The 23,422-nt window shown below is 40.2% G+C and overlaps 1 protein-coding gene across 4 annotated transcripts in view; it reads left to right on the top strand.

Moving 5' to 3' along the window:
- Positions 1 to 22,320, top strand: part of PIP4K2A (phosphatidylinositol-5-phosphate 4-kinase type 2 alpha) — a 194,785-nt gene extending 172,465 nt beyond the window's left edge. For all 4 annotated transcript variants that reach the window (XM_048837914.2, XM_048837915.2, XM_048837917.2 and 1 more), the window contains 4 exons: positions 8,432 to 8,545; positions 15,697 to 15,940; positions 17,669 to 17,772; positions 20,034 to 22,320. In XM_048837914.2, the coding sequence (XP_048693871.1) occupies positions 8,432 to 8,545; positions 15,697 to 15,940; positions 17,669 to 17,772; positions 20,034 to 20,114 (543 nt within the window). In that variant the 3' untranslated portion in view covers positions 20,115 to 22,320. The remainder of the gene's footprint in view (positions 1 to 8,431; positions 8,546 to 15,696; positions 15,941 to 17,668; positions 17,773 to 20,033) is intronic.
- Positions 22,321 to 23,422: the final 1,102 nt, after the last annotated feature.

The following is a 23,422-nucleotide window of genomic DNA, read 5'->3' as shown; positions in this document are numbered from 1 at the left end:
GCTCTATTCCACCCCCCTTCCTTCCCCACTGCCTCTTTCCTCCACCCCCTCTTCCCTCATTTCCCCAGCCCCACCACGGGCACTCACTGTTGCACAGAAAACAGGAAGGCTCCCAGCACACAGAAGGGGAGAACAACTGGCACTAGGACCCAGAAGGCAGCATTCAGCTGCAGGGTCAACGGAGCTAATAGGAAGCCTCCTTCAGTTGGGCAGCTGTGTGCTTGCAGAAATGAGGGGGGGGGCAGTTGCACGTAACCCCATGTGCCCCCCATGCCTTGCCTCTGTTTGGAGGAGGCGGTCCCCCACAAAACACTGGGGCATGGTTGCCCATTCGCCCCCCCCCCCCCGCAAGTGGCTTCCCTTTACTTCCCTGCCATTTTCTGTAGGGAATCACCGAAATTCGAGGGGGGCAGGGGTGTTTTCTGTGGGTGCGCAGTCACGCAGAATCCCTCCAGGAGTTTACAAGAGCACAAGCAACTTCAGTGGCATCACTTTAGAAAGTGCCTGTACTTGACATTTGCAGAGCAGCTATGTGGAGTTCCATCCACATGTTCAGGAGACGGTATGCTCAGGTGCAGAACTCCTTTGCTGACACATTCTTTGGGACAATGGTCCTCCAAATGGCTCTGCTGTCAGCATCCCTGCACCCTCCTCGTCCTTGAGTACGGCTTGTCAGTCACCTATATTGGAATACACCCAGGGATCAGCATGGAAGAAGAGAAAGTTACTTACCTTGTAGTAACTGGAGGCTTTTTGAGACTTATGGTCCCTATCTGTATTCTACTACCTGCCCTCTTTCCCCTCTGCTTCAGATCTTTACTGGATTTGTGGTAGAGAAGGAACGGGAGAGGTGTTTGGTCTTCTCCACCCTTTATGCCCTCGGTCAGAAATGCAAGGAGGGCAAGGGCACGTGAGAGGACCAACAGTTGCTGCTTGTGAGAATTCTCCAACTCCGGGTGGATGGAGCACACGCATATGCACAGTGGAATATAGATTGGGACTACACATATTGAAGAACCTCCAGTTATTGTAAGGGAAGTACGTTTTCTTTTCTACCCATGCAATCACTTTCCATTAAAATTGGTGCTTATAGTCTTTTCCTCATCTCCCTAAAATATTTCTTTGATGTGTCACATAATTATAATTGATGTCAGGTATGCTTGTGGTAAACTGTATTTTGAAATTTCTTATGATGTGGTTGCTTTTCAGTTAATAGTTACCTCAAATAAATAATTCTCAGTTAAATCAGAAGGATTCAAGTGTGGGTTTTAATTTATTCCAGGTGTCCAGCTCAGTTAAAAATTGATAAAACAGGGGCACTTCTATGTTCAGTCCTGCACGTTCAACTTGCAGGAAGACGTTAACCATTAGAACTCATCCTGAATTAACTTCACTGAGTATTGAAAAGGAGTGCACTCATTCGTGCAGTGCCCGTCGTTGCCTCCCAACTTCCTTACCTGTCTGCAACTTCCTGTCCCAGCTGCTAAAGCCCTCCTCTTAGACAGAGCAATCCAGACAAGATCTTAAATTCAACTTTCCATATTCACAGCTGGTGGAGACAACCAATAGCCTGAAAAAAAGCCCAGACAAATGCCCAAATGATTCCACTTTCCTCTATGTTGATTGTTTGGTGCAGACCCTTCTGTCCAGCTGCAGAACCCATCCAAGACACTCCAAACCATTCAAAATATATTTAATTAATACCCAGCATTTCTTTTTCAGGATACAATCTTCTGTCCTTAGTGAACACAATGTAGCAAAGCAGCCAAAAGTAACAAAGGCTGAAGTTTATAACATTTATAATTAATGTATAGAACAAGAAAATTATGTGCAAATGAAACTGATGCATACCTTATGATAACAGGCATTTTTATAACAACTTGGAAACCAAAGCAGTTGATGAACTATGGGCCCAATCCTGCAAACATTTAGACATGAGAGTAACTTTGCTCATTTTAATAGTCCACAAAGTCAGTAAAATTACTCACATGCCTAAGTGTGGGCAACATGAGGCCCTATATGCATACAGCGCATTGAAATCCAGCCCTCTTTGCAGTGGAAGGCAACAACTAATTGTCAGACAGCGCACTTAACAGCAATAAAGAGAGGGTAAAGTTTGGCCTGTTGCACCTAGGTACAAACTCTTGTTCATTCAGAAAGTACCATGGAAATGTTGTATTATTTTTCTCTGATTAAATGCAAAAAGGCTATATAGAAACAATTAAATGATCTCAAGCATTGGGGTTGGTAAGAGGCACAAGTCATTGTTTATATCCTTAAGTATATAGTTTTTTTTAACTCAGAAAATGTACTTTTTAGGAAATTAAACAGGAATTGCAATGAAAATGACTCACTAGTTATCCAGATTCTGGCATTGACTATCTAATTCTGTTGCATATGCATGTGAAAAATACTGCAGAAAATTATACAAATAAGTGATCTTTTAATTTTCTTTTTATTGCTCAACTCTGAAAAGTGATTATGTAAAAATGGCACCTTCATATTTGGTAGATCTTCTCCTATGTGTATTTAGAGTCATAACTTTAACTTTAATGACAATTTAGATTTCAGTATTTTTTCCACCTCTTAGCATTACAGTTCACACAGCTAAAAGGAGTGTGAATTGGATTCTTTTCCCTTGTGTTCATCACAAGCAGAATTGCTTACTATATTTCAATGTTAGACTTGTACCACTGAGCCCATAATTTGAAGAGAATGGGGTGGCACTAGAGTACTTCAACTCCTATTTTGGCCTACAGAGCTCTCATTATTCGTGATGATGCAAGAGAATGAAAAATTCAGCTTAGCTCTGTTTCCACAATTCCATTTTTAAGTAATCATTCTTCCCAGTAGAAATGCACTTTGGCCCTATCCTGCAAAGTACAGAGCACCTTCAGTTCCTGGTTCCTTTGATTGGAATTGTGGATGTACATCACTTGGCAGGATCAAGCCCTTTAAGACCTAAACATGTTTGCATCTTGGTATATAAAACCTCTAATATCTGAATTAATAGATTTTATTTGAAACCTATTATCTTAAGCACTATAGATTAAACTTCTTGCATATTTGCTACTTTCATAGTTAATAGGAATCTGATATATTATGTGGTCAGCTAAGTCATTTCTCTTGAGCTTTACCTGGATATTATAAAAGGCCCTAATGTATTTTAAAATTGATACTGTGAAAGCATATTATAAAATCAGAGACTGATGTTACATAAAAGTACAAGTGGTATTGAATTAACCTGTCATTATTTTAATAATTGTACAATTGTTTTATTACTCAGTACACAATGATTTTTATTAAAGATCTGGGTAAGTTTTGTTAATTGCCAGAATTCACTTTTTACATTTTCTTCTGTAATTTCAGCAAATTTAATGAGCTTTCAATGAGAAATGGACCAGGAACATTGTTTATTATAAAACCAGCATAAATTAACATTTCAGTGTGCGTTAATTAAATTTGTGACTGAACTCCTTGGGGGAGAATTGTATGTCTCCTGCTCCATGGTTTTACCCGCATTCTGCCATATATTTCATGTTATAGCAGTCTCGGATGATGACTCAGCACATGTTGTTCAATTTAAGAACACTTCCACTGCCGATTTGACAAAATGCAAAGAAGGTCCCAATATGAGATTTCTAAAAATAGCTACAGCACGCGACCCAAGGTTTAAGAATCTGAAGTGCCTTCCAGAATCTGAGAGGGACGAGGTGTGGAACATATCTGCCAGAAGTCTTAAAATAGCAACACTCCGATTCTGAAATTACAGAACACGAACCACCAAAAAAGAAAATCAACCTTCTGTCCGTGGCGTCTGACTCGGATGATGAAAATGAATGTCTGTCAGTCCTCACTGCTTTGGATCATAATCAGCATGTTCTCTGGAATGGTGGTCAAAGCATGAAAGGGCATAATAATGTTTAGCATATCTGGCATGTAAATACCTTGAAACACCAGCTATACCAGTGCCATGCGAACGCCTGTTCTTACTTTCAAGTGACATTGTAAATAAGAAATGGGCAGCATTATCTCCTGTAAAAGTAAACAAACTTGTGTGTCTTAGCAATTGGCTGAACAAGAAGTAGGACTGGGTGGACCTGTAGACTCTAAAGTTTTACATTGTTTTATTTTTAAGTGTAGTTATGGAAAACTACGTTTCTAAGTTGCACTTTCACGACAGAGATTGCACTACAGTACTTGAATGAGGTTAATTGAAAAACACTATTTCTTTTATTTTTTTTATGGTGCAAATATTTGTAATAAAAATAAAATAAAGTGAGCACTGTACATTTTGTAGTCTGTGTTGTAACTGAAATCAATATATATAAAAATGTAGAAAACATCCAGAATATTTAAATAAATGGTATTCTGTTATTGTTTAACAGTGCAATTAAAACTGCGATTAATCGTGACTTTTTTAATCTCGTGATTAACCGCAATTAATGTTGTTTTTTAATCATTTGGTAGCCTTAATTTCTAAACAATGTACCTACTTAATTAATAGTCCTGAAAAGGTGAAGATTAGCCAGGAAAAGCTTTTTATCCTTTGCACTGAGAAACTCTGTGCCACAATGACCCACTCATGGTAAAACTTCAGGTTTTTGCTGAAAATGTAACAAAGGCTTTAGAAATTCAACTTGAATTGTGGAAAGGATGAGTATGTGCCTTTTAGAAACACATACATTTATTTGTAAAATCCACTATGCTCTTCTTGCATTCTTAAACGGAGGATTAAAATGAGAGCAAAGGCTCAGAGTGAAATCCATTATTAATTAAGTAGGAGTAGTTGTGTTCATCTCCTGTGCAGCTTTTCAAATATTTAGTTCTTTAATGATAGTGAATGTTCATTATAATGAATTACAGTGGTTCTTTCTCTACCAAGGGTTTTTCTTCACTGGAAATATTTGAGACTTCATCAAAAATTGTCAATTATTTCACTAAAGCAAAGTCTCTGTAATTTTTCACGTGAAGAGAGTTTTAAATGGTCACATGAAAGGAGGAGGTGCTTTTTCCCATGTCTAAATGGTACCCACTTCAATTGCCATTGTGCACTGGTAGAACACACATATCCCTAAATCTTTGCCTATCACTTCATACAGTATAGGTTTTTAAATAATGATTAAAACCCCATTCCAGTAATTAATCTGTTTTGTTTAAATTCCTAAATCTGTAATGACCCATCACTTTCACGGACATTAATTCAGTAACTTTGTCGATGGGGTAATGGTGGTTAATACTAATTTTGTATTACAGCAGTACCCCATCTTGCCAAGTTCTGTACAAACCTATAGGAAGACATGGCCCAGCTAAAAAAGCTTATGGTTTAAAAATACCAAGAACAGGAAATTAAGTGTTCAGGCAAGAGAAACCGCAAACATGGTCAATGTGACAACTGGCATGAAGTATATTTGTTCCAGGTTTATTTGAAGTGCCTATAAATTGTGCTCAGCTATTCCTCTTCCTAGCCATTGTTAGGGTTTGGGTTTTTTTTTTTTGCTTATTTTTTAAATACCTCATTTATAGTTTTATTTGGTGTTTAATCTATGAATTTAGTTATTTATATGGCTTTCATCACCTTAGCATCTCAGTGCTTCACAAGCATTAATGATTTAACAGCAACCCTGTAAGGTAGGGAAGTGTTGTTATCCCACATTTAAAGATGGGAACTGAGGCACAGAATGGTTAAGGAGAGACGTTCAAAGGCACAAAGAGAAGCTAGACACCCAACTCCCACTGAAAGTCTCTGAGAGTTGGACTGTTCCCTGCACTATGTGCCTTTGAAAATCTCCCCCTAAGGCCTTGTATTGAAGGCTAAAAGGGTATGTTTTTCATTTGTGTTAGCCAATATGTCTTTAAACATGATTGAATTGGCAGTGTTGTAGTAGGGGGAGGGATGCCTAGGCTACGACATGGATAGCTAATATGCCTTCAAATGTTTTAGCCTGTATTTAAATAAGCATTCTGAAGGCTTGTCTGTCACGGTAAGCTAACTTGAGTGAAAGACCCACCCCTTTTAACCCATCAAGACTAGGCCTAAATGACTCCCCCAGTGTCATTCAGGAAGTCTGTGGCACAGCACAGAACTGAGTTTGGTCTTAACTGTAAGGCCATCCTTCCTCTGCTTCCGTAGCATTTATTTAATATGTTAATAGTCCCTGTTTGTTAAGTGTCGTTCTAAATTAGCTATGGCTTTCTAAATATAACAATATTCTAAAATCAGAATTTTATAGTGACTTCTGTGCTAGAAGGAAAGGGAGTTTGGTTGCTTTTATTTTTTCATTGCTTTGTCTCAAGTCTTCATCTAATTCTATATCAGTCTCCTTCCTCCAGTCTTAAACATCCCACTCACTGGATCCTTCTGGCTTTGGCAGCGTCCCTCCATCCCCATCTGCCAAGTCAGCCTACAGAGTTATGTGATAATTTCCTAGATGGAGAGCAATAAGCTTTACAGCTGCTAGTCCTGAATATTTTATCTGCTTTTTCTTCTTCTTTTCCATCCCAAACTACTTATCCAAGCTGGCCAAGGAGATAATTGATGTATGCTGTCACATTATAGTAAACAGCAACCCACTATTTGCTTCTAAGAAACCTTCCAGATACTACCCTAACGCCTTTGGGTTAAACACCAGAGTGCGTCAGACTGAATTTTTCCTCTCTGAAATCTGGTATGGATGGATGGGAACCTATAATTCCTTCTCAAATGTCTTTTTTAAAAAAAAAAACAAACAAAATGGGAGGGACTCTTAGAACAAAGTTATAGGACATTTTAACAAGGCAGAAAGTAATGTATCCAAAGGCTGCCAAGTTCAAAGCTCAACTTTCCCAAAGTTCACGGTTGTCGGGATCTAAGGGTTCAGTTTGGGCCTATCTCTATATAAAATCTTTGTTTTTTTTAATATACTCTTGGTATGCAGAAAGGGGGAGTCATTTTCTGTACAAGGGCAACTATGTAATTCACACCAGGGTGAATAACACACAATCCACATGAACAAACCCAAGGAAAGGAGTTTGTTGCTATTGTGGAATCAGCATCCCATCCCCTCTTTTGTTTGGAGGCAAAAGAGTTTTTCAATATTAGAGGGGTATATAAAAATATGTGTGTAGGTTAAATTTTGGTGCCTGTCTGCTATGACACTGTCCCTTTGAATCCTTTCCTTTTTGTGTATCGGTGGGAGGGGGGAATAGAGGAAAAGAACCTCAAGGTCACCTTTTCCTTCTTGGGTGTATGAAGAACAAAATAAAGTGGTACATTGGAAAGTACTGTATTCAATAAGGTTTATAAGCAATGTGTTGGCATATTTTTCTTGAAGCTACAGGAAACATTCCAGTAGGCCATTGTTAATTACTGGGGGGGGGGTTCTGTTTGCTTTTTAGGAAATTGGGGGGTGTTCCCCCCCCTTTATTTACTCTCACTAGAAAGACTTGCAGACGGGGGGTGAAATCTTGGCTCTACTGAAGTTAGTCACAAAGGCTCAGATCCACAAAGTTGCTTAGGAACCTAAATGCCAGACTTAGGTGCCTAAGTTACTGTTTTAGGCACCAGTGCAATCCACAAAACTCATGCTAGGCTGACTCCTAACCCTGTAGATGCCTAAACTCACTCAGTGCCTAAATTTTCTCAGTAAAAGTTTTTTCTTGGTGTCTAAGCTTCAGCCTCTGGGCATGCACATTGCTGCCTCACTCCACTGTCCAAACAGCTACTTCTCATCTAAGCACCAGGGCAGACCACAAACTGGGGAAAGATAAGTAGAAGGGTGCCCAATCAACTAGGCACACTCGGGGCTACCTGTTAGATTGAGTCTGATTCAAAATGTGATCAGAGAAGGAGGCGGTGCTGCTGTTCCCACTGCCCACCTTATAATATTTAGACTAGTTGTTAGTGCACTCACCTGGGATATGGAAGAGTTGGGTTCAGTTCCCCCCTCTGCCTGAAGGGGGAGAGAGGTTTTGAACTGGGGTCTCCCACACCTATCAGGAGAGTGCTCGAACCACTTGGGTAATGGAATTCTGATGTGGGGCTCCCCCTCCCGTTGAAGCTGTTCCACTGGATGGATAATAGTTCCTTCGTAGTTCAATTTACTGAGAGTGAGTTCGGTAATTAGCTAAACATTGGTGAATTGTGAAAGCAAATTAGAATTCTGTTCAATTTGTGAACAAGTGAATATGATGCAGGTGTATTTGATTACACTGAATGAAGCTTTACATATCTGCATTTGATGTGTCAGTGCTTTCAATTGTCATAGCTCACTAGTGCCCTCTTTTGGTCATTAGTGACATCTTGCATTTGGGATGCTGTGTATATTCAGTCCTGCTGTGTGTGATCTGAGCAACCTTTTTCTATGGATCCAGATTTAAGAAGCAATTTTAATGTACTCATATTTGTGTTCTGGTTCTTATTAATTGGTTTTGGGTTTTGCATTTGTTTTAGGCCAAAGAGCTGCCAACATTCAAAGACAATGATTTTATTAATGATGGCCAAAAGATTTATATTGATGAAAACAACAAAAAGGTGTTCCTTGAAAAGCTCAAAAAGGATGTGGAGGTAAGAATGTAATCTGCTCAATTTTTATATAATTATACCACACTGTGCAGCAAGTCATATGTACAGCTGTGCAAAAAAATTTTGTAGTTCATAAATTAATTAGGTAAAAATAAACTTGTCAGCACAGACTTCTTTAAATGACACACTATCTAAGCTTTCAGGAGTGATCACTTAATAAAGATCCCTTCTGCCATAGATGGTTGTCATACATTGCCCATGTCCTGATGATGTGCTTGTACTTAAAATGCTTTACAGGCATAATAGTACATGGAGTGAGCTAAGTATCGTTAGTTATATTTTACAGATGGGGAAACTTGAGTCACAGAGAAGTTGTGGCTTACCCAAGGCCATACATTGAGTCAGCGGCAGAGAACGCACGTCTCCCAACTCCCATTCCTGTGCTTATTCCCTGTTGTTCTGTTTATCTGTCAATCATGTAGTTTTATACCATCCTGATTACAGTAGTATGAGTACCTTAGGTATTTGTATAAACTTCCTTTCATTATTCTAATACTGTGTGCTTCTGTTATATTGAACACATAGTCAACATTCAATACAAAAATACTGGTTTGTGCTATTTTTTTAATCCTAATTCTTAAAATACTGATTTGGCTCAGAGTAAAATAATTTTATCATAGCTATCTATTCAGCAAATAAAGTTAAGAGGTATTTCCACATCTTTAGAATAGAACTGATAACTCAGGTCTAATCGGGCCTTCAGCTTTTTATATTGACGTAATTGTCTGATAAACACAAATCCCAGAGCTGTGCTAATACCAGTTAAAAGCTGTTGCAAAGCAGCACAGAATATTTTTTGTGTAACATTTACAGAATGGTCTGGAGGTTAATTTCTCATCAGTGGGGTGGTAGATTTTGTTATAATTCATGCACGTTCCTATAGTTATGTGTATATATAATTTTCTATAAAATATATTAATCCAAAGGATTTGTCCTCCAATTTTTAGCATCTTTAGGATAGGTCAAATTTTAGACTTAAATTCTTGAGCCTTTCTTTAAGAACGTAACATTTTCGCTGACTAAATTTTGCACACAAGATATAAAGAAATGCAATGAATACAGTAGCTGTTTTATCTCTAAAATATGGACTGAGTGTGGTCTGCTACATAGCTTTCATTTACTAGATTTTAAATATGATGGCAGACTTTAGAAGGTCAGTCTTAGTCATATTCTGAGTGACTTTTATACTGTTTACACAGTTTTGAAATCCATACAGAAGGATCATTAAATTTGTATGCAGACAACTATGGTGAAGTGACTTGACATCTGATCCCAATAATGGGAGAACAAAATGTAACCTTATTTTTCTTTTATCAGTTACCCTGTTCTTATTTAGATAGGCAGTTCTGCTTAACTGCTCAAAAAAGTGAGTGCAATTTCTACCCAATGCATAAACTCTCAAGTTTGAGAATATATTTTAAACAAATGAATAATGTATAATAAAATTTTATTCCACAATATTTACAGTTAAATACACAAAGTGTAACAGTCTTCAGGCTGTACAGTTTAGCTTTCCCCCTTTCTCAGTGAGTACTGACCCCACTTCTCTGTAACTCTGAGTTTACATCCCACCTCCCCTTAATTTCCAAACTCCTTGAGCCAGCTGTTTGTTCCCATTGTACTGATGTCCTCTAATCAAGCTCCCTATTAAATTCCCGCCTATTTGGCTTCTCACTCTACTGAAACTGTCCCCACAATAGACACTAAGGAACTCTTCTTCCCTTAAATGTATGGGGATCTCTTCTCCATACTGAGTTTCTTCAATTTCTACTGCCTTTTTACACTTCTTATTGAGACCCTCTGTGAGTGTCCATTAAAACTGTCCTTTCCTGATTCTACTGTTACCTTCCTGGTTGCTCTTTCAGCCTGACCATCAATAGCTCAATCCTTTTTCTTTGCTGGGGTTTCTCAAAGATCTGTCCTTGGTCCCCTCCTCCTGCAACTGACCTCATCCACTCCTGTGGTATCTCATCACCTCTGTGTTAACACTCAAATCCACTTCTCCCCCTCTCTCCAGGCTCACATCTCTTCCTGTTGCTAGCATCACCTCATGGATGTTCTGTCACTTCCTTAAACTTCCCCCTAGTCCTTCCTCCTGCTCCCTTTCTTCAGCAACATTGACAACTTTATCCTCCTCCCTGTCACTTGAGCATGCAATCATGGTATTATCTTTGATTCCTCCTTTTCCTTCTCTCCTCACAACCAGGATCTTGACAAATCTTGTCATTTCTCCCTTTTCAGTGTTTCTATAGGTCTTCAAGAGAGGGGTCCCTGAAGAGGGGCATGAAAGGTGCTGGTAGATGGTAAGGAACTGAACGGGATGGAATAGCCAGTGGAAATTACTTCTAGGAACCATCTGTCTGAGGTGATGAGCTCCCAGGAAGGCAGGAAATGGGAGAGACGATTTTACAGCCCAGAAGGTCCAACTGTTTTCGCTCCTTATCAGATGGTGTTGAACGGGACTGACGTTACCTGTTCTGTTCAAACAGCCTCCACTATCAGAGAGTTGGGAGTAGGGTGTGAGGGAAGAAATACTGAGCCTCTGGTGGGGGGGGAGTTAGCTCATTTACACATATGTGGGACAGTGGTCGGAGTTTGCCACATTGTGTGTGTTGGAATAAGCAAAGAGTCATTGATAGGCAAGGCAATCTTGCCCCGAGGAAGTGAATGAAGGATATTGAACAAGGTGTGTTGTGTTCCCTGAATCTCCTCTAATGGGACTTGTAAGGTGTCTGTTACCCTTTTTATGAGTTCTTGAAAGGCCTCGAAGTAATCGGGATAGAATGGCAGGGGAGGCATGACAGCCTTGTCTGTTGATGAGGTTTTTTTTAGAAGATGGAGTTTTTTCCTCTTCCACTAGTTCCTGCTCTGGAGGATGTATCCATGGGGCAAGATCTATGGGTGTTGGTTGATGTTCCTGACATGAATGACCTCTTTCGAGATGGCTCCCTGTAGAAAGCGATTCCAGTAAGCCTGTTGTTTTGAACCTTCTTTGATTGCAGACCCCTAAAAAATTTTGAATGGAGGTGCAGACTCCTTTGGAATCTCACACATAGTCTGCAGACCTCGAAGGGTCCACAAACCACAGATTGAAAACCACTGTTTTATGGTAATGACAGTCTTTTGTGGACCCTTTAGACATAGTCTGACCACAGGTTGAACACCATTGCAGCACGCCCATTCTGGTGGGGCATAAGGGAATGGTGCAAGATTGTCCTTGCCATGGTATCAGGGCATACTTCCTGCTATGAGCTCCTTCTTCAGTGTGAATTTCTAGGGAGGAGGTTGGAAGGTGGAGGAACCAAGTACAGATACCTCTGAGTCAGATGAGGTGTCATCCCTTATACCCTTGGGGCAGAGGTGAGTCTGTATTGGTGGTTAGGTCAGTACCTAGCCCTGGGAAGAGACCTGCAGTTGAATGGTACTGAGGTTAGAAAGGGAGGCTGGTGAAGCCATGTTAGAGAAAGTCGTTACAGTAACAGCTGGAAGTATCTCTTGGAGTCCTCAAAAAGTCTGCAGAGGGACTGTGTTGGTACTGAAGGGTGAGTCACTGTTGAAGAAATGGACAGAGGGTAAGTAGGTTTCATGAAGTTGGGTCAGTATCAGCAGGGAGTACTTCTCATTACCTCTTCATAATGGTGATTGGGATCTTTGAGGATTTGGAGGTTCTCATGAGATAAGAGCCTGGATGCAGTAAAATATTAGGTGGTCCCGGAGATTGCACCTAAATAGGTACAGTATGTTTTTTGCTTCTGGCTATGGAAGTTGGTACCAATAAGGACTTTGCCCTGGGTTCTGGCTTTTGGAGGTACTAAGTCAGGTGCCGATGTCAGTGCTGTGCTAGATGGCTTTTTGGTACGTGATGTGGTGGTCTTAGTCGGATACTGTGGCCATAGTACCAGAGGGATGGGAGCCTCAGCTCCATATTGGGTCATGGTCTCCTGAGACCAAGATCAAGGAGATGTCTTTTCGTTTCATTTTGTTTCTTTTAGTTTCTTTTCTTTTCTTGTTTCAGAGAATGAAGTATTTTCTTCTTGGAAGGTCTGGGGAATATCCCTGAGCCTCCAGGATCTTTGCTCACTGCAGAAGCAGAGGTGATTGGTAGACCCAATGTACCAGGTGGAGACTTGGACCCTGTGGAGCTCAGAGAGTGCTCCATGAGTAGGAGTTCATCTGTCCTCCCTCAATTTTTCAGATCTGTTTTTAAATCCTAAACATATTTTACATTTAAAGGGAATATGGGTTTCTCCCAAACAGCAGAGGCAGCTTGAATGTCCGTGGCTGAGGGGAAAGGATCTGTGGCAGGTCTGGCAAGGATTGAAGCCCAGGATATAGGGCATAACCTGCACTTGAGGCCAGGAATGTGGCCTGGGGGGGAAAAAAACCAAGAGTCCAAAATGGGCAAACAAGAAAAGAGGGCAGAAAACTTGCTCAAAGCATGAACTCATGCTAATAAATATATATATATATGACAAAGAACAAACTAAAAGAAAAAAGGTACAAGAAAGTGAGGTGTAGCAAGCTGCACGGCTCAGCTAACAGAATGCTGTGATGCGCCATCTCAAGCCACAGGCAGCTGAGAGGGAGCTGGAGTCATGGTGGGTCTGCCTCTACCAAGATACCCTCATATCTTCCTGTATGGCAGGTGTCTTCGTTCTCCTTCAATTTTTTCCTCAAACCCATTTTTTTCACCTTGCTTTCCACTGTTGACTTCCTCTTCCATGCAACATATGCCTCTCATTCTCCATCTCTACTGAAAAATACAAAAACTAGTATGTTAATGTTTCATTTAGATTGTGAGCCACTCAGGTTGGTGGTCATGAAGAGAATGTGACCTGGTTCTAGTCCTACGCTATGTAGAACTTAGCAAACTGTAGGTCCAAAAGCTACATTGTCCACTTTCAGGGGACACAGCATTTAACACATTTCTCTCTGTGTGATTCTTGAATTGTGCCTGAAGTCCAAAGAGAAAGGAATGTTGTGGTCAGGCCTTGATGAACTATCCTATGAAACAAAAGTACAGCTGATAACATGGTATTATCTAAAAAGACAAGGAGTACTTGTGGCACCTTAGAGACTAACAAATTTATTTGAGCATAAGCTTTCGTGAGCTACAGCTCACTTCATCGTATGCATGCAGTGGAAAATATAGTGGGGAGATTTATATACATAGAGAACATGAAACAATGGGTGTTACCATGCACACTGTAATGAGAGTGATCACTTAAGGTGAGCAATTACCAGCAGGAGAGCGGGCAGGGTGGGGGGGGAGGGTTGACCTTTTGTAGTGATAATCAAGGTGGGCCATTTCCAGCAGTTGACAAGAACGTCTGAGGAACAGTGGGGGGTTGGGGGGGGGAATAAACGGGGGAAATAGTTTACTTTGTGTAATGACCCATCCACTCCCAGTCTCTATTCAAGCCTAAGTTAATTGTATCCAGTTTGCAAATTAATTCCAATTCAGTAGTCTCTCGTTGGAGTCTGTTTCTGAAGTTTTTTTGTTGAAGAATTGCAACTTTTAGGTCTGTAATCGAGTGACCAAAGAGACTGAAGTGTTTTCCAACTGGTTTTTGAATGTCATAATTCTTGATGTCTGATTTGTGTCCATTTATTCTTTTACATAGAGACTGTCCAGTTTGACCAATGTACATGGCAGAGGGGCATTGCTGGCACATGATGGCATATATCACATTGGTAGATGTGCAGGTGAAGGAGCCTCTGATAGTGTGGCTGATGTGATTAGGCCCTATGATGGTGTCCCCTGAATAGATATGTGGATACAGTTGGCAACGGGCTTTGTTGCAAGGATAGGTTCCTGGGTTAGTGGTTCTGTTGTGTGGTGTGTGGTTCCTGGTGAGTATTTGCTTCAGGTTGGGGGAGCTGTCTATAAGCAAGGCCTGGCCTGTCTCCCAAGATCTGTGAGAGTGATGAGTCGTCCTTCAGGATAGGTTGTAGATCCTTGATGATGCGTTGGAGAGGTTTTAGTTGGGGGCTGAAGGTGATGGCTAGTGGCGTTCTGTTACTTCCTTTGTTGGGCCTGTCCTGTAGTAGGTAACTTCTGGCTACTCTTCTGGCTCTGTCCATCTGTTTCTTCACTTCAGCAGGTGGGTATTTTAGTTGTAAAAAAGCTTGATAGAGATCTTGTAGGTGTTTGTCTCTGTCTCAGAGGTTGGAGCAAATGCAGTGGTATCGTAGAGCTTGGCTGTGGACAATGGATCGTGTGGTGTAGTCTGGATGAAAGTTGGAGGCATGTAGGTAGGAATAGCGGTCAGTAGGTTTCCGGTATAGGGTGGTGTTTATGTGACCATCGGTTATTAGCACCGTAGTGTCCAGGAAGTGGATCTCTTGTGTGGTCTGCTCCAGGCTGAGGTTGATGGTGGGATGGAAATTGTTGAAATCATGGTGGAATTCCTCAAGGGCTTCTTTTCCATGGGTCCAGATGATGATGATGTCATCAATGTAGCGCAAGTAGAGTAGGGACATTAGGGGGCAAGAGCTGAGGAAGCGTTGTTCTAAGTCAGCCGTAAAAATGTTGGCATACTGTGGGGCCATGTGGGTACCCATAGCAGTGCCGCTGATTTGAAGGTATAAATTGTCCCCAAATGTGAAATAGTTATGGGTGAGGACAAAGTCACAAAGTTCAGCCACCAGGTTTGCCGTGACATTATCGGGGTTACTGTTCCTGACGGCTAATAATTGTGGGTGCTTATGAGAGTGACTACAGAAAAGCATGATACAGGCATTGTGCAAGGTGCCCAGAACGACTCTGCTTGTGCATCTTAGTGTTGATCTATAGCATCTGTGTCCCTGACCTCCCTGGAGTCCTCAATGCTAATGATGTTATAATGTGTAATAGTGAGTTTCAGATAGCAAAATAATAAAATACATTTAAAATGGACATTTTCGTCTACTCCCACTGCCTCTTCCCACACTTCAGGTTGTTCCCTCTGTACCTGGCACAACAATCCTGAAGATATCCCTTATTTTAAATCCAGTCTTAGCCCCTATCCCAGCCACCCTCTATTAGAGATATTTGCTCTTCTTTATAGACATTTATCTTTACATACTTTCCTATGTTCACAGTCAGATCTGACTTCACTGTGATATTGACATTGCTTATTATCACCTTCTAGTTCCTTGCTCAGTTAAAACTCATGGACTACAGCTTGCTGCTTGGAATTCATGATGTTGAGAGAGCTGAACAGGAAGAGGTAGAGTGTGAGGAAAACGATGGAGAAGATGAAGGGGAAAGTGATGGGACCCACCCTGTTGGAACGCCTCCAGACAGTCCAGGAAATACACTGAACAGCTCACAGCCTTTGGCTCCAGGGGAATTTGATCCAGCCATTGATGTTTATGGAATAAAATGCCATGAAAGTAAGCAGTATTGCTGTGAATATTTTTTATGTATGAGATGTTTTTATTTTTGCATCAAAATCTCAAAGCCTTCATAACCACATAAAGCCAAAATTATATTGCACAGTATAATCCATTCTGTAAAAAAGGAAATTAGTTCATTTTTGGTGCAACAGAAAGTTGAAGGCACCTATATTGCTTGGCTATGATACTTAATATAATTTATTTCTTGGCTATTGTAATGTCTGGAAACACAGTAAAACAGTTTATGTACAGCCCAAGCAGCTAATGTACTTGCTCAGCTGTTTACACTGCTGCATCCTGTGTGTCTTAGAATCCAGGAGAAAAGCTCCTTTGTGAGGAGGGGTGGAAATCTATTTGCTGTACATAACTGTTTTTTATGCTGATAGATAAGCCAGTACTGTTAGCAGTGGTTCAGAAAAAAGAGCAAATCACTGCTTTGACCTATATCTCAAAGACTTCTTTACTTCTAAAAAATATTTGTACACTTTGAGCCCAGTTTTGTACTACTTATAAGAAAATCTCATCCGGAAGACTGTTTTGTACAAGAAGCAAGTGAGCTTTAGGGTAGTCCATAGCACTGAGCAGGCATGCTTTCTATTTAAAGTTACCATGGATTGTTCAAAGCAGACAAAGTATCTGCTTTCCATCGAGTCCCTGCTTTGTAAACATATTGGTAAATCCATTTTTCTACCATTCATAAATGAAATGTGATCTTAATTGTTGAAACACAAGCACTGTCCACAAAATATATACTGTATATACACCTCTACCCCAATGTAACGCGGTCCACGGGAGCCAAAAAATCTTACCACGTTATAAGTGAAACTGTGTTATATTGAACTTGCTTTGGTCCCTCTGCTCCTTGTCCCCTGACCGCCCCCTGCAGAGACCCCTGTCCCTAATCAGCCCCAGGACCCCACCCCCTACCCAATCCCTGTCCCCTGACTGCCCCAACCCCTATCCACACCCCTACCCTCTGACAGGCACTCACTGACAGTGGCAGGAAGCAGAGCCACGTGGCCCCAGCCGCAGCGCTCCACTTCCTGCCGCCGGTGAGTGCAGGGAGGCTGGGGAAAGGACGCTCACCGGTGGCGGGAAGCAGAGCGCTGCAGCTGAGAGCTGGCAGAGTGGAGTGGGCTGGGGCCACGTTGCTCCGCTTCCGCTGCTGCCGGTGAGTGCAGGAGGGGTTCCCTTCCCCCAACCCCCCTCCCCCGAGCGACACGGCTGGGGCTGGGGTGAGGGAAGCAGAGCGGGCTGCTCCTGGCCCCCCGCTAATCACCTGAGCCACTCTGGGCCTGTGGGCCCCCCAAAAGTGCCCCCTCACAGCTCCTGCCTCCCAGACCCTGGCCGGGGGGAGGCCTGCTTTACTGCATTGTATGCGAACCCGTGTTATATCGGGGTAGAGGTGTACTTGGCCATTTTTCCATATTTATATCTCAGAAATAATTGTGGATGAAATGAAAATACATGTTGGTTTTAACAAGGAATATTGGCTTATGTCTACTAATGTTGCACTTTGCATTATCTTTTATTTCATATGTATGAATGCAGCTAAACTAGAAATGAAAAGGGCCTGAGCCTACACTCTTTAAACACCTAAAGCTCTGACTGAGCTCTCTCCCTTTCCTGAAGTTTGACTTCATTTTAGTCACATGTCAAAAGAAAGAATCTTGATTTAAATACTTGTAAAGTCATTCTGACTGCAATACATTTGTCATTCTGCAGATGCACCTAGGAAGGAGGTATACTTTATGGCCATTATTGACATTCTTACTCATTATGATGCAAAAAAGAAAGCTGCCCATGCTGCAAAAACTGTTAAACATGGTGTAAGTATCTGTTTTTCTCTAATTCCATTGCTGCTTCTGAATATTTGCTATTTAATGCCTAGCTGTAGCATAGTTTTGGGGATTTATGGAAGGATGCAGAATAAGTAAAGTTTTCTTTTTAATTTTGTTAATTAAATCTTTAAATAACTGTGATACAAAACTAGAAAGTGATTGTTGCACGTTAAATAGTCTTCCCCCCCCACCCCGTAGTCTCAAAGTCCCACAAAGTGAAAACTCTTTTTCACCCTGTGATTGTATTAGGAAAGAATCTTAAAAATACTATGCCAGATGCAGATAAATACATAATTTATAGTGTACTGAATTATTTTTCAAAATAGCCAACACTTAAAACTTTGTAACCAAGTTAAAGAGCAAATCTCAGGAGCGAAATAGCCTCTTACTATTGCAAATGATCCACAGAGCAAGGCACATCTTTAACAAAAAATAGCTGAACCCTTTAATATTTTGTTGATTTGAGCAGTGGTTTTACCTAGAAGTCATTCATCTCTTTTTTTTTTTAAATGGTTCAATATAAAGAGAACTCTGAATGCGGAAGTCTTCATTTAGGCCTTGATCCTACAAACATCTGTATGGAAGACCCTTATGCTCATATGCAGCGCCACAGAAGTCACTTATGAATTAGATTGAATGATAAAGAACGTAATGACTATGTTGTGCATTTGTTGGCCCAATCCGCTGAGAGTTTACTCCAAAATGTATAATATGGCTTACTCTGTAAGGCTTTTAGTAAAATACAGTTGGGGTGGAGGGAAGCATCAAAACTCAAATGTATTGCTTTACTACCTTAAAATCCCTTGTCTGAAGGATATGTGTTGCTGTAAATACAGACAAGGCAATATGACTATCACTATTTGACTATAAAGGTAGTTAAGCTCTGGAATAAACTTTCAAGGGAGGTTGTGGAATCCCCACCACGGGAAGTTTTTAAAAACAGGTTGGACAAACTCCTGTGAAGGATAGTCTATGTTTACTTGGTCCTGCCACAGCACAGGGAGCTGGACTTGATGACTTCCCAAGGTCCCTTCCAGCCCTACATCTCTATGATTCTGTCACTGTGGGCCACCATTTTAGGTCTTGATCCTGTAAACATGAGTAACTTTGTCCAGCTGAGCGGTCCTGTTGAATACTCAGTGAGATTGCTCATGTCAGTAAAAATGCACACATACAGTAAGTATTTGCCATATCGGGCCCTTAGCTATCCTTTTTATAAAAAACAAAAACTGAAGAACATCATTGTTGATAGTATCAGTTGCTTTAGAATTCTCAGCAATAAATCCCAGTTATGAATTTATAAAGATCATTTCTGTCATACGCTATAAACGCATCTGAAAGTGGAGGCAGCCTTTGTACAGTCATCAGCTGATGATTACTAACAAGATTTAAATTGAATCATCTTTTAAAATACCCATTCGCTTCTCTCTGAAATATTTTATCTACTATCATTGCAAGCAATGCCTAGGATTACAAAAACTGAAAGATTAGGAAATGTATTTTTCTCTTTTGGAAGGTGTTTTTTTTTTTTTTTTTTACTTTCTTCATTGGACAACAGTTAATGTGTATTCAATTTCACTGCTCAAGTCCTGATCCAACTTTTATTGAAGTCAATGGGACTCTTTCCATTCACTGCCTCAAGTTTTCCCCATCTATGTCAAGGGCTTTGAAAACCTGAGATGAAAACTACTGTGGATGAAATCTTGGTTCCATTGAAGTCAATGGGAGTTTTGCCATTGACTTCAATTTAGTCAGGATTTAAGCTTATGTAGAAGTGCAAAATTATTAGTTATTATCACCCAATCCAAAAATAGTCTGATTTGCCTTTTCAAGATAAAAAACCCTATCAGATTGCCATATATTAACAAACAGTGATTACTAGATGTCCGTTCTAATCTGGAGTCATCTTCTATCTGAAGATACCTGTTTGAAGAAAACCTGATGATTCTGTCTGTATCATGGTAATTAAATGCTAGAAATTACAAGGGAGCTTAAAGGTTTCAGAGGGGTAGTTAGGGTAGAGAGAATGTTACATTTTTAAAAGGAGGAGACTGCTCCTGTCGTTACGCCAGTGAGTACAGTTACTCCAGTGTCAAACCGCATGGGATTTACTACCTTTGTCTGCTATCCTGTTTGCAGGATTGGGACCTGGGACTGAAAATGGCAAGGGAGTTTTAAGGAATGGTTTCCAGACAAAAATATTCAATTAAAGCTGCTTTTCCTCCCCTTTTTACTTCTTCCCTGTATAGGCAGGTGCAGAGATTTCAACCGTTAACCCTGAACAGTATTCAAAGCGCTTCTTGGACTTTATTGCCAACATCTTGACGTAACCTATCATGTGACATAGGACAGACACAAGACCTGGGGACAGCATCGGTGGCTACAAGTGTAGGGAAAAGAAAGGAACTCAGAGAAGTGCTCATCTTGCAGAAAGCAACCCCCTTGTTTACATCTGCTGGCAAAGATGAATAATTTGGGGTGGAATACTCGCTTTAACAGCTGCCTGATATTCCCAGCATAGTTCTAGCTATTTCTGACTTTTTTTGTGTGTGCAAAAATATATATATATAAATTAATTGAAAAGATCAGCTTTACTCAGAGTGCATTGCAATGGCAACACTCCGATGCTACTAGCTGAAATGGAATGAATGAGCAGAGGTGTGAGGGTGGGAGAGGAGTAAATGCATGTTAAATCTACAATATTGGTATCAAATTGTAAACTGTGGATCAGTTTATTTTTTGAATGAAAGGATGCAAGACAGTATTCATGATGATGATAATAATAATAAAAAAACCTTTACTGCGAATGTTACACTTATACCCTGCACGCTGGCACTCCTTAAAAATAGCAGCAACATTAAACCCTTGGTGCTGGAAGCTTTTCTGTTAGCTCCATTGCTTTTTTTTTTTCTTTCCCCATCCACACATTGCATCAGGAAGTCCAGACGTCCAAGAGTCCAAGAGCTAATGTCTCTTGTTTTACAAAGAGCTAATGCCATATTCATGCTGCATATATGTTTTTGCTATAGTGAATTTGTCAGGAGGAAAACCTGTTTATTTCACTTTTATTACCTGAATTTTTTTTCATTGTTATACTGTTATATTCTTGCAATATATGAGCTAATAATGCTACAAGGGGGAAAAAAAGCTTATTTGAAGAAGTGCATAGTTTTGGGCAATAGTAGCTACATCTTCCAGCCCAGGAAGGTGAGCAAAGTGATAGAAATCTCCATTCTCCTGTAATCTAATGAGGACCGAATTTTAAATGCTTATATTGTACTGTTTAAACAGTGGTATTTTATTATAAATTATCCCCCTAAAAATCAATCATGAATTTTACTGTTTACATTATTAGGAAAACAGGGATACTTTTGAATTTCAGTGTTTGTGTACAGTATGTGATTTTGAAGTTTACATGTAAAGTTATTTTGCAGTACAGATGAAGTAATCTTTGTCATCTCTTGAGGTGTAACTTGCAGAAGTGTACTAAAGTAATGTCTCATTCACCTCCACGGTAGAGTCTCCTTTACAATAAATGGAGAAAGGTTGTTTTTGAGGGGTTTTTTTTCAAATGTTCTTTATCATCTTAAATGACTTGTTTTAGTACTTCCCAAATTTGGTTGTATAAAACATTGCCTAAAACTGTGCTGATCATGTTTAACCTGTTAAAAATTTTAAACAATGATACTGTATTTATTTTCCTTCTTTCCTGTATTTTTTTCTGACAGGTTCCAAGCTTAAAAAGTGAGACACAAAATTAGACATGCTTAAAGTTTATCTACTTATACACTGTGCTAAAGCTGTGCCTTTAAAGCTCTTCATTGAAACAGTTGTTTTTATAGGCAATTTAGAAAACAAACTCCCACCCTCCCACCGTAACTTATAACTTAACAAACCCAGGAGTGCCAGGATGCCTTCTCCAATAACTTAATGTCAGTGCTGTTAAGACTGCAACTGTGCATAATGTATGTAGTGTTTACTTCAGAAAAACCTATTAAAAAAGCAGCAGAACTGAATCTTCGGCAGCCAAAGGCAATACCATCCCTATTGCTGTGTACTGATTTTTTTTTTAAAAACATGGTTTTGTTACCCTTAACTTAGGGATGTTAACAGCACTGTAATAATGTATGTGTGCACTTCTGTATTGTATTTAAATACATTGATACTGTGGCTTGGTTTTTTTTTGTCCCCTCTTCATGACCCCAGTTAACTGTGGCATCTCATGAATGTTCCTTTTCTGAAGTATACTGTGGCTCCTAAAGTTATGAGACTGCAGAGAGGCCCTGAAGTAAAACAAGGTACACATACATGATCTGAGTAAATACTTAATTGTGGCTAATTAGCGTTTGCTTTTTAGAAGCTTACCTCAAAGCGTTCTTTTTGTCTGTAACAGTCTTTGTCACTCCTTATTTCTGATAAACTGTTTATTTGGCCAGGGTAAGGAAGATTCACATTGTATCTCCTAGTGCTAAGACTACACTCCAGACATGAGCAGGGCTTTATAAAATAAAGCACTTTGATGACTCACTAGGTAAATCCTTTGTCCCTGTATTTCCACCGCACGTTTGATCACCTGTAGATTGAATTTTGGATACTAAAGCGAAAGTGTAATTCATATGTGTGTATCAAAGAAAAATATGAAACTGAAGATTTTTCATTAGACTTGCAGCCTCTTTTTTTTTCCATATTTGCTCCAAGTGGCTTGAAGGTTTTTGCCTTTGTCTCTTCGTGCTTGAATGTAATTTCTTAGGTAACTCAACCTGTGCTCTGAGAGCAGATATGAAGATTTGTTAGTAGCAATTCTATGGAGTAACATTAAGGTTTAGTACAAAATTGAAACTTCCTCCACAGGGGCTTACTGAAAGAGGGGATTGAAAATAATATAACACCCCCAACCAAATCAGTTATTAAAAAGTACTCAGAAGCAGGATAGAATAATTCTGGAGTTTGTAAACCAAAAAACCCTTTGTGTTCTGGCATTACAGTGCTTTGATTGTCAGCGCTGTCCGCACATGATGTTGCCTGTGCTGTATTTCTTTAACAATACTCTTGGGATGACAATACCAGAGCCCAAGTCTAATTCATGCTGTCCTTTCTTCCATTTTGACTGGGAGTCTTAGTGTTGTTTCAATATTATTTTCTGTTTGAATTTCCTTATTTTATCTTGGAACTATAACAATATAATGAGCCTTTTACCCAAAGAATGTACATGGTAGAAGTTGTTCATTTTCTTCATAGGGAACAACTCTTGTAACATAGTCATCTTAAAAGCAGGAGGGGAGAGAGAGGAGAGGATCAGCTCTCTAGTGATCCAGTGAGCGTCTTAATGTACTCTCCAGTCATCACAGGCCCTGCTGGGTCCCCACTAGCACCTCTGCACATGCCCTTGACATAGTCACTCCTAAAAGTGTTTGGTTTTTAATGTGAATTTGGTGCTCAAAGAAGCTCAGCACAGGCTAGCGCCCAACTAGTATGGGAAGGTGGTATGTAGGTGTCCCCAGCCAGCTCTGAGATTGTGCCTCAGTTCTAACCTGTATTTTAACACCCATTTCTTGAGCAGGGTGCCAGCTGGGCCAAATTGTGTGCTAGTTTTCGAAAGTGGACTCATAGCTGTTCTGTGGGAGGAGACCTCCAAATG

This window comes from Caretta caretta, chromosome 2 (assembly GCF_965140235.1).
Source record: "Caretta caretta isolate rCarCar2 chromosome 2, rCarCar1.hap1, whole genome shotgun sequence".
In the NCBI taxonomy this organism is placed as follows: Eukaryota; Metazoa; Chordata; order Testudines; family Cheloniidae; genus Caretta; species Caretta caretta.
Note: the sequence above shows the minus strand (reverse complement) of the source record. Positions and strands in the feature narration are given on the sequence as shown.